Genomic DNA, 12,522 nt, shown 5'->3' with positions numbered 1-12,522 from the left:
TGGTATGTGTACGTGCAGTAAGCAAAAAGAATAGGTTTTAATCAGTCACATATAAGAATGTACGCAGTTGTGCCGAATGACCCTGAATAAGGCAAGAACGTTTGTACTAGTTCTGGGAGATTCCCAGAATCTGTCCTGGGACAGATAAGCGAACCTAACTCACAGCGGGGGAACTTGAAACAGTGCGTGGCTGAGATGTTATAACAATTCTTTACATATTTAGAAGAAACAAGATGGAGTCACATTTCTCTTCAATCACAGTCTGCTTAAACTAATAACACACAAAGAATTAAATATTACCATGTTTTTATTGGACACACCATGCAAACATTCACAGTGCAGGTGGAAAATGTATGTGAACCCTTGGATTTAATAACTGGTTGAACCTCCTTTTGGCAGCAATAACTTCAACCAAACGTTTCCTGTAGTTGCAGATCAGACGCGCACAACCGTCAGGAGTAATTCTTGACCAATCCTCTTTACAGAACTGTTTCGGTTCAGAAATATTCTTGGGATGTCTGGTGTGAATCGCTTTCTGGAGGTCATGCCACAGCATCTCAATCGGGTTAAGCCATTCTGTTGTTGATTTACTTCTACGCTTTGGGTCGTTGTCCTGTTGCAACACCCATCTTATTTTGAGCTTCAGCGGGTGGACAGATGACCTTAAGTTCTCCTGCAAAATGTCTTGATAAACTTGGGAATTAATTTTTCCTTCGATGATAGCAATCCGTCCAGGCCCTGACGCAGCAAAGCAGCCCCAAACCATGATGCCCCCACCACCATACTTCACAGTTGGGATAGAAAACATAGAATGTGTCGGCAGATAAGACCCATTGGCCCATCTAGTCTGCCCAATATACTGAATACTATGAATAGCCCCGGCCCTATCTTATATGAAGGATGGCCTTATGCCTATCCCATGCATGCTTAAACTCCTTCACTGTATTTGCAGCTACCACTTCTGCAGGAAGGCTATTCCATGCATCCACTACTCTCTCAGTAAAGTAATACTCCCTGATATTACTTTTAATCCTTTGCCCCTCTAATTTAAAACAATGTCCTCTTGTAGCAGTATTTCTTCTTTTAAATATTCTCTCCTCTTTTACATTGTTGATTCCCTTTAACAATTATTGATTCTCTTTAACTCCTTGTTGATTCCCTTTAAATGAGATTTTGATGTTGGTGTGCTGTGCCTCTTTTCTCCACTCATAGTGTTGTGTTTTTCTTCCAAACAACTCAACTTTGGTTTCATCTGTCCACAGAATATTTTGCCAGTACTGCTGTGGAACATCCAGGTGCTCTGTAAAACTGTAAACGTGCAGCAATGTTTTTTGGACAGCAGTGGCTTCCTCTGTGGTATCCTCCCATGAAATCCATTCTTGTTTAGTGTTTTACGTATCGTAGATTTGCTAACAGTGATGTTAGTATGTGCTAGAGACTTTTGTAAGTCTTTAGCTGACACTCTAGGATTCTTCTTCACCTCATTGAACAGTCAGCGCTGTGCTCTTGCAGTCATCTTTACAGGATGGCCACTCCTAGGGAGAGTGGCAGCAGTGCTGAACTTTCTCCATTTATGGACAATTTGTCTTACCGTAGTCTGATGAACAGCAAGGCTTTTGGAGATACTTTTATTACCCTTTCCAGCTTTATGCAAGTCACAATTCTTAATCGTAGGTCTTCTGAGAGCTCTTTTGTGCGAGGCATCATTCACATCAGGCAATGCTTCTTGTGAAAAGCAAACCCAGAACTGGTGTGTGTTTTTTATAGGGCAGGGCAGCTGTAACCAACACCTCCAATCTCATCTCATTGATTGGACTGCAGTTGGCTGACACCTTACTCCAATTAGCTCTTGGAGATGTCATTAGTCTAGGGGGTTCACATACTTTTTCCACCTGCACTGTGAATGTTTACATGGTGTGTTCAATAAAAACATGGTAACATTTAATTCTTTGTGTGTTATTAGTTTAAGCAGACTGATTGTCTATTGTTGTGACTTAGATGAAGATCAGATCACATTTTAGGACCAATTTGTGCAGAAATCCATATAATTCCAAAGGGTTCACATACTTTTTCTTGCAACTGTATGTGTTTGTTAGTATTTTGAACTGTATTCTCTGGGCAATGGGGAGCCAGTGAAGTGATTGACAGAGGGGAGAGGCAGAGGAGTAAGAGGGTGAGAGGTGGATCAGTCGTACAGCAGAGTTGAGGATAGATTGGAGGGATGCGAGAGTGCTAGATGGAAGGCCACAGAGAAGGATGTTGCAGTAGTCTAGATGGAGATGATGGGAGCATGTACAAGCATTTTTGCAGACCCTTGGTTGAGGAATGCGAGGATATGGAAGATATTTTTGAGTTGGAGGCGGCAGGTGGTGGAAAGGGCTTGGATGTGTGGTCTGAAGGAGAGGGCAAAATCCAAGGTTACCCCAAGGCAGCGGACTTGGTTGACTGGGGGAGTGTGCAGCCATTGATTGTGATGGGGGTTGAGCAAGATGGGGGAAAGATGATAAATCCTGTTTTATCCATGTTGTTGTAGAAAGCGAGAGGGGAAGAGGGATATGGAATATAGGCTTTGTGGGATTCTGGATAGTAAAGTGGTGATGTCTGGACCAGAGAAGTAGATATTGTCACATTGCTGTATTTCAAGTGGCTGCAAAAAAAAAAAAATAATTGATTGGAGCATGATTGCATTAGCCTATTATACCAGCAGATGTAAAGTGTATGGGGAGGAACTATTCCAACCACAGTCATTCCTTTCTCATTCAGCACATCCTGATTACACACAGACATGAGCTGCCAATAATCATACATCTTTCATTCTGATGAAAGTTTATCGGTTGATCAGTGGAACGATTATACAGGCTAATTATCAGGAATGAGCGTTCCTATGAACACTTGTTCCCAGTAATTGGCCCAAAAATCGTGCAGTGTAATTGGGGCTTATGTGGCGACATTCCTGCCTCCTATTCCTATCTGAGTGTCTTCCTTCACTGTAGAGGCTCGCGCTTATTGATTATTACCGCCTCATGCCCCCCCAGTTATAGGTTACATCTGTGTGACTGGTGCCCTGCACGAGAAGATGTTAATGACCAGACACTTATTATTTTTTTTTTTTTTGGTGGTGTGATTTGTTAAACCACCAAAACTATGTGTGCAACATTTTTTTACCTGGCACATAGGGCTTTTAATATTCCTTTTTAGTTGGGGGAAACTGGAAAAAATGTACTTTCTTAAAAATGTTTACAAACAGTATCTCTATTGTTTAAATATGCACAGACACCAAAATAAATTATTAAAATGAGTTCCCTATTTTGTTACATTTTAATATATGTAAATATATAATGTGTATAGTTTCACATGAATAGGGTTATAATGGCAACCATTTCAGTTGGCTTAAGTGTTTCTTATTAATTTTTTTGTATTTTTTTAAAATTTGTATTTAATTATATTTGTATTTTATGTTTAATATAGGTTTTGGATATTATACGTAAAAAAAAAAATTTGGCCTCAAGTTTTTTTGTCTTTTGCACTTTTTCTACTCTAACTGGGGTATCTAAAGGCACTGTACACAAGCAGAGCTGATCAGAGTCTAAGACCCTGCTCCTCTGCCCTGCCCCAAAGACACTCGTCGATCACATGATTTTTGGGTCTAATAGAGGAATCAGTATGGCCGTTTCCTCTCTTCACTGTACAGCACTCACTGGGCGCTGTGCACAGAGGAAAGGAGAAGACAGAAGTGGTAATAAACCACATCTGTCATCTCCTTGCGGTCCGTGGCCGTCACTGACAGCTGGGGACCCGACCTGCTCCTGCTAGATTGCACTGTGCCCAGAAACGCAGCTTATCGCACAGGCAGACAATCATTGTATAGCGGCTGTGATTGGTATTGGAGTGAATGGGACTGAGCATGATACCAAGCACAGCCGCTATACAATGTATGGCACTGTGCTTGGTAAGCACGGAGAAGGTCGTGGCGCTCACAGGAGTGCCAGTACCTTCTCAAAAGAGCTGATCAGCGGGGTTCCCAGGTGTCAGACCCCCACCGATCAGTAGTAAAATCCCAGAAAACCCCTTTCAGTTATTTTTAAGTTTAGTTCAGAATAATACCAATTAAGGCTTTCACTGCCAAACCATATAATGGGATTGCACAATCTCAGAGTTAGGCCTCATGCACACGACCGCGCTTTGTTTTGCAGTCCAGAAATTGCGGATCCGCAAAACATGGATGCCGCCCGTGTGCATTGCAAAATTTACGGAACGGGCCCCCATAATAGAAATGCCTATTCTTGTCCACAAAACGGACAAGAATAGGACATTTTCTATGCGGCTCAGAAGTGGACCAAAACAACATTTGCGTGCATGAGGCCTTAGGCTGGGTTCACATCACGTTTTTCCCATCCGTTTAAAGTATACAAAAAACCTATACGGTAAACAGATGCCTCAGACTGATGCCATACAGTGGCATCCGTTTACCATAGAGTTACATTGTAAAAAAAAAAAAAGTATACATTTTTTTTAACCATTGTAAATGGTAATAATTTATTTTACCGCACTATACAAAAATATGGTGTGCCGCGTTTTTGTATCCTTTTTTTCTAATGTACATAACTCTAACATTTTTGGCTCTATACACCACCACAATGGATTTGAAATGAAACGAACAATATGCGCTTTAACTGCAGACTGTCAGCTTTAATTTGAGGGTATTTACATCCAAATCAGATTAACGGTGTAGGAATTACAACAGTTTGCAAATGTGCATATGGGTAGCAAACATGCCGATTTTTCTCACGCGCGTGCAAAACGCATTAAAATGTTTTGCACTCGCACGGAAAAATCACGCATTTTCCCGCATCTTATCCGGCCCAAGTCTATGACGCCCGTGTGAAAGAGGCCTAATGCTTTTAGGACTGGTGAACAGAACGTAAATTATTAGTTTATTAACATGGTGATAACCATAATGTATACTTTTATTTTTCTTTCTATGGAGCTGTGTGGGGGCTTGATTTTTGTGAGACAACTTGTAGCATTTTGGGGTACATTTTATAATTTTTGGGGCTTAAGTGTCGACATTTTATTTCTTTTTTTCGGTGGCGAATAAGAAAGGTATTGTTTTTTATTTTATTTTTTTCACACAGCATTTACCGTGCAGGATAAATTGCATGATAATTGTATAGTGAAGGTTGTTACAGATGCGGCGATACCAAAAATATGGAGATTTTAATATGATTTTTTTTTTTATCCTCTTACGGTGATCGGAACAGAGTGCCTGCTGAAATCATTCAGCATGCACCCTGTGACAATGCCGAGGGGGGTCCTGCTGTGGCGGGGACCCGATGGGTGAGAAGACAGCCCGATGCGGTACAGGGGCTGCCCTACGGGAGCCGAGGAGATCTAGCCTCAGGCTGGGTCTCCTAGGCAACCTGTTAGTGTATGACTTAGTGTCATACACTAACAGGCAATGCATTACAATACAGATGTATTGTAATGCATTGCAGAGGGGATCAGACCCCCAAAAGTTGAAGTTCCAGAGTGGGACAGAAATAAAGTGTAAAAAAAAAGTGTTTTCAAGTTAAAAAAAAAAAGAAAAAACACACATATTAGATATTGCCGCGTCCATAGCGGCTGGCTCTATAAATATATCACATGATCCATTCCGTCTGATAGACACCATAAAAAAATAAAAACAGTGTCAGACATTTTTTGTCACCTTATATCACAAAGTGTAATACCAAGCGATCAAAAAGTGTTATGCACCCTAAAATAGTACCAATTAAACAGTCATCTCATACCGGAAAAAATGAGCCCTTACATAAGACAAAAAAATAAAAAGAAACTATGGCTTTCAGAATATGGAGACACAAAAAAAAGTTTTTTTTCAAAATGCTTTATTATATAAAACTGAAACAAACAACAACAAAAAAGTAGTCATATTTGATATTGTCGCGTCCGTAACAACCTGCTCTATAATAATAGCTCATGATCTAACCTGTCAGGTGAACGTTGTAAATAACAAAAAATAAAAAGTGCCAAAACAGCTATTTTTTTTTGTTACCTTGCCTCACGAAAATGTAATATAGAGCAACCAAAGTTTCTACTTTAGGGGTGCATCAGGGGGTCTTCAAATGTTACATGGCAAGTTAAAATTATCCCAGTGAAATCTGCACTCCAAAAACCATATGGTGTGCCTTTCCTTTTGCGCCCTGCTGTGTGCCCGTACAGCAGTTCACGACCACATATGGGGTGTTTCTGTAAACTACAGAATCAGGGCAATAAATATTGGGTTTAGTTTGGCTGGTAATCCTTGATTTGTTAGCGTAAAAAAAAATATTAAAATGAAAAATCTGCCAAAAAAGTGAAATTCTGAAATTTCATCTCCATTTTCCATTAATTCTTGTGGAACACCTAAAAGGTTAACAACATTTGTAAAATCAGTTTTTAATACCTTGAGGGGTGTAGTTTCTAAAATGGGGTAATTTTTGGGTGGTTTCTATTATGTAAGCCTCACAAAGTGACTTCAGACCTGAACTGGTCCTTAAAAAGTGGGTTTTGGAAATTTTCAGAAAAATTTCAAGATTTGCTTCTAAACTTCTAAGCCTTGTAACGTCCCCAAAAAATAAAATGGCATTCCCAAAATGATACAAACATGAAGTAGACATATGGGGAATGTAAAGTAATTACTATTTTCATAGGTATTACTATCTATTATAGAAGTAGAGAAATTGAAAGATGGAAATTTTCTAATTCTTCAAAATTTTTGGTAAATTTGGTATATTTTTATAACTAAAAATGAATTTTTTTGACTCCATTTTACCAGTGTCCTGAAGTACACTATGTGACGAAAAAACAATCTCTGAATGGCCTGGATAAATAAAAGCGTTTTACAGTTATTCACACATAAAGTGACACTGGTCAGATTTGCAAAAAATGGCCTGGTCCTTAAGGTGAAAATGAGCCCGGTCCTTAAGCGGTTAACATTGGGGAGCCATAGAGCAAAAAATAAAAAAAGTTATGGGCCGTGGGGTGCAGCAATGCAAAAACAATTTCTTTATTTTTTTTTATTGTTCAAAAGTAGTAAAACTTTAAATATTTATGTAACTGGTATCACTGTAATCGTACTGACGCAGAGAATAGCTATAACATTATTTTATGCCGAAAAATGAACTCTATGGCGGAATTGCTGTTTTTCCCATCACCCCTAGATAGAGTTAATAAAAATTAATTAGCAAATTATGTATACCCCACAAAGGTGCCATTAAAAACTACAGATTGTCCTCCAAAACAAGCCCTCATGGTTACATCAACAGAAAAATAAAAAAGTTATAGGTATTGGAATGCGACGATGAAAAAAAAAATGCTTGATCACTAAGGGACAGAACATGCTGGTCACTAAGGGGTTAATATGAAAAGTACCCAGTGTTCCGCTTCTCTCCTCCCTCCTCCGCAGAGGAGATTGAGAGTTAGTGATTTCTGGACACATTCCTAAATACTCCAGCACTTACACAGTAATTGGTGAGCTTACTAATTATTTGCACCCATACTGGGATAAGTTTAATAGGAGTACAATAGTGGAAAATTCTCAGAATACAAATTTGGCTAGACCCCTTGGTGAAGTGGTGCTGTGGGATATATGGAGACTGCGCAATTCTAGCACATAATACTTTTGCTATTCGAGTTCACACAGTTTTTTGTCCATATCGACCTAGGAGTGGGCAGTCGGATGCATTTGTTTTATGTGCGAGATTTAAGACTATTACTAGAATTAAAGGAGTTGCTTGCTTTTTTTATATTTATGACCTATGTTCAGGATTGGTCATCAGTATCAGATCTGCAGGGGTTGACTCCTGGCACCCCCATAGATCAGCTGTTTGACGAGAAGGGAGCGCTCGTACAAGTGCTGCCTGCTCCTCACTGTTTACCTGCTTGCCGTCACAACCGCAGCGGTGAGCAGGTGTAATTACAACTAAGCCGTCACTATTCACTCCTATGGGACAGCTCCATCTTATTCTCTTGAACAGGAAGAAGACGTACCATTGAATTGAATGGGACGGCTTAGGCTACTTTCACACCAGCGTTTTTGCCGGATCCGTCATGGATCAGCAAAAACGCTTCCATCATGATAATACAACTGTCTGCATCTGTTAAGAATGGATCCGGTTATATTATCTTTAACATAGAAATGACGGATCCGTCTCTAAAACGATTGTAAGTCAATGGGGGACGGATCCGTTTTCTTTTGTGTCAAAGAAAACGTACCCGTCTCTATTGACTTACGTTGTGTGTCATGACAGATCCGTCTTGCTCTGCATCCCAGGACGCACTCAAAAACACTGCTTGCTGCGCTTTTGTGTGTGTCATGGGAACGCAATGAAATGGAACAGAGTGCATTCTGGTGCACTCCACTCCCTTCAGTTCAGTTTTGTCCCCACTGACAATGAATGGGGACAAAACTGAAGCGTTTTCCTCCGTTATTGAGATCCTATGACGAATCTCAATAGTGGAAAGGGAAAACGCTAGTATGAAAGTAGCCTAAGGCTACTTTCACACTAGCGGCAGGACGGATCCGACAGGCTGTTCACGCTATTTAGCCGTGCCGCCGGAACGCCGCTCTGTCCCCATTGACTATAATGGGGACGGGCGCGGAGCTCCGGCACAGCACGGCAGTTCGCGGTGAGAGGCCGCCGGACTAAAAAGTCAGACATGCAGTACTTTTAGTCCGGCGGCCTTTCGCCGCGAACTGCCGTGCTGCGCCAGAGCTCTGCCTCCGTCCCCATTATATTCGATGGGGACGGAGCGGCGGTCCGGTGGCAGGACGGATCCGACAGGGTGAACAGCCTGTCGGATCCGTCCTGCCACTAGTGTGAAAGTAGCCTAAGTTGTAATTACACTGCTCACCGCTGCGGTTGCGATGGCAAGAAGGTAAACATGAAGATAAGGCCACGCTTGTATGAGCAATGCTTTCTCTTCAATCAGCTGATCAGCAGGGATGACAGAAATCGCCCCCCGCCATCTGATATTAGTGACCTATCCTGGGGATAGGTCATCACTATAAAAATGCAAACGACCCCTTTAGCGTTTTCCCTTTCCACTATTGAGATTCGTCATAGGATCTTAATAACTGAGGAAAACGCTTCAGTTTTGTCCCCATTCATTGTCAGTGGGGACAAAACTGAACTGAAGGGAGTGGAGTGCACCAGAATGCACTCTGTTCCATTTCATTTCGTTCCCATGACACACACAAAAGCGCAGCAAGCAGTGTTTTTGAGTGCGTCCTGGGATGCAGAGCAAGACGGATCCTTCATGACACACAACGTAAGTCAATAGAGACGGATACGTTTTCTTTGACACAAAAGAAAACGGATCCGTCCCCCATTGACTTACAATCGTTTTAGAGACGGATCCGTCATTTCTATGTTAAAGATAATATAACCGGATCCATTCTTAACAGATGCAGACAGTTGTATTATCATGACGGAAGCGTTTTTGCGCAAATTGCGGGTCCGCAACACACCAGCCCGGCACCCCCATAGAAATGCCTATTCTTGTCCGCAAGCTGCGGACAAGAATAGGACATGCTCTATCTTTTTGTGGAGCTGCGGACCCAAAGATCGGGGCCGCGCACCGCAAATGCGCATGCGGACAGCACACGGTGTGCTGTCCGCATCCATTCCGTCCCCATAGAGAATGAATGGGTCCGCACCCGTTCCGCAAAATTGCGGAACGGATGCGGACCCATTTTGCGGACGTGTGAATGGAGCCTTAAACACATGTAGAGTGCCCAAGGTAAGCGGAAATAGAATTACTTTTGTATGCAAATTCTTAAATCTACTGATTATTTAAATACAAAATACTCAGACTTATGAAGGTAGATACTGGAACCACGTTTCTGCTTTATACGTAGGACACATTAAAGCCTATATTCCTATATTAATAATTAAAGATATTAATAATCATAATAGTAGGAATTTTGTTAAAACGGTGAGTTTGCAATACTGAAACTAGTTACATAAACTCTCCCCAATTATGGTGGAGAAGCTTGAGGAGGCTTTTAGGGCATTTCCTAATTAGAGAGCACCAGAAATAGATGGGCTGCCTGATGAATTTTTTGAGGCGTATCACTAACCGCTGGAGGAAGGGTAGTTTGCCTCCTTCCATGAGAGGCATTTGTAGTTACGTTGGCAGAGCCAGGGAAAGACTTGTAGAGGCTAAAATCATACCCACCCATCTTGTTGTTATCTACTGACAAAGATATTTGTCATGGTTCTGGCTAATGGATTAATGGGGGTCATCTCGCTATTAATCCATGAAGACCAGACTTATACCTGAGTAAAAGCAAACACAATGCAACAGCAGTCTGCAAACATAGAATATATCAACCAGTACAGAATGGCAGAGTGATCCGGCAATCTGCATGCAAACGGACAGCATTTGTAGACTGATCCGGATGCGGATCCGTCTCACAAATGCATTGCAAGAACGTATCCGTCTATCTGTTTGTCATACGGACAAGCGGATCAGTTTCTATTTCTTTTTCACATTTTTACCGGTCTGCACATGCGCAGACCGGAAGGACAGATCCATCATTGCGGTATTTTGAATGCCGGATCCGGCACTGATACATTCCTATGGAAAAAAATGCCGGATCCAGGCAAGTCTTCGGGTTTTTATGGCCGGAGATAAAACCATAGCATGCTGCAGTATTATCTCCGTTCTGAACAGTCAAAAAGACTGAACTGAAGACATCCTGATGCATCCTGAACGGATTGCTCTCCATTCAGAATGCATGGGGATATGCCTGATCAGTTCTTTTCCGGTATAGAGCCCCTAGGACGGAATTCTATGCTGGAAAATAAAAATACCCTTAATAAAGTGAAAATACCCTTAATAAAGTGAATAAGAGGGACTTGGCAAATATATTTTGATCAAAATAATTGCACACTGCAAAGTGTGACCTCTTTCTAATGGGAACCTATTCGATATGATTCCTCTCCCTGTGGCAACAGGCCTCAAATGAATTCAGGGAGAGCAAGCTCCACATGTATCCTGATTCTGCTCCATATGATACTTCTCTGTGTGACAGGAGGCTTCAAATGAATTCATGGAGAGCTGACTACAGCTGTATACTGCACTAATTAATAACAGCCTGTGTAAAAGATTGGTTTATTAAAGGGGTTGTCCGGGTTTAGAGCTGAACCCGGACATACCCACATTTTCACCCAGACAGCCCCTCTAATAAGAGCATCGGAGCTTTTCATGATACAGCGCAGGGCAAGGCTTTTTTGGTTGTTTTTACTGCTTCCGCCCAGCAGTGTATTTGGCGACGCTCTGACGCTCGGCCCATCAGAGCATCACCGAATACACTGCTGGGCGGTGACGCTCAGCCGGCCCATCAGAGCGTCACCGCCCAGCAGTGTATTCGGTGACGCTCTCATGGGCGGCCTTTTTCTGGATGGGAGCCTACACTATATGATACCTCTGTGTCTGTGCATACGTATGGTAAATCAACTTTTTTTTTTTTTGTGTGACTTTTCTCATGCCTGTGATTTATAGTAGGATGTTTTCTAATATCATATTGGACATACTAATTGAACTATAAATAATGTTATTTTCTTCTGTAAATATATAGATGCTAAATGCATTGCTCAAATAAAAAAATAAAAAAAACTTAAAGGCATAATATTATTTAGTGTATTTGTTATTTTTCATTACAGAGGGAAGAATTTCTGAAAGTCATCTAGCAAATGATGTTTCTAGGGATCATCTATGTTACATATGTGGACCACCTCCTATGATTGAGTCCATGTGTAAACAGCTTGAAGACCTCTGTGTGCCTAGAGAACAGATTTATTTTGAAAAGTGGTGGTAGAAGAGAAGTGTAATAATGATCTCCAGTAATCAGCCTCTTCTCAAGGAGGACACATGGAATGGTGGGAAAGAATTTTAAAATAGCAACTGGATGAAATATTTGCCTCTCCATTATTTTAACAGTAGTTAACTACAAGTTCAGATGAAGATAAGAAGATAAATTATATTTTATGTACATTTCACTATTATTTTTTATTTAAATTGAAATTGTACATTTGTGAATTGAAATTTGTGTGTTGCGTTCTTATTTATTGAAGATCACAAAATCACATGGTCAACAAGACGTGAATGTTTACTTGTTAAACTAGGAGTGTCGATAAGATATAAAAGGGAATAGACACAGTTTACAAAGGATCTGTTCATACTTTCATTTCTTCTAGTTCGTAATGCTTTTTGAGAATTGGAATAGCATACTGTACTGTGCTACTTGTATGGCCCTGTCATTTCAGCAAACTGCAAAATTCAATAGTAATAGTACAGGTCAATATATGAAATTTTTTAATATTTATTATTATTGAAAATGCTTCTTTCTCCCCACCCCTCCTAAACTAACATGTTCTGCAAAGTCCGTCTGATACAAGATGGACGACCAGCTCTCTGAAGGGTCAGGTTACATGCTACCAATAGAAGACTTTGGAGAGAGGGTGGGATCAGAAAAAA

The 12,522-nt window shown here is 40.9% G+C and overlaps 1 protein-coding gene across 2 annotated transcripts in view; it reads left to right on the top strand.

The window, feature by feature from the left end:
* The window catches only part of OXNAD1 (oxidoreductase NAD binding domain containing 1), a 96,120-nt gene extending 83,949 nt beyond the window's left edge, over positions 1 to 12,171 (top strand). For both annotated transcript variants that reach the window (XM_040432316.1, XM_040432315.1), the window contains exon 9: positions 11,709 to 12,171. In XM_040432316.1, coding sequence (XP_040288250.1) covers positions 11,709 to 11,863 — 155 coding nt within the window. In that variant the 3' untranslated portion in view covers positions 11,864 to 12,171. The remainder of the gene's footprint in view (positions 1 to 11,708) is intronic.
* The last annotated feature ends 351 nt before the right edge of the window (positions 12,172 to 12,522 follow it).

The sequence above is a fragment of the Bufo bufo genome, chromosome 5, assembly GCF_905171765.1.
Source record: "Bufo bufo chromosome 5, aBufBuf1.1, whole genome shotgun sequence".
Taxonomy (NCBI): domain Eukaryota; kingdom Metazoa; phylum Chordata; class Amphibia; order Anura; family Bufonidae; genus Bufo; species Bufo bufo.
Note: the sequence above shows the minus strand (reverse complement) of the source record. Positions and strands in the feature narration are given on the sequence as shown.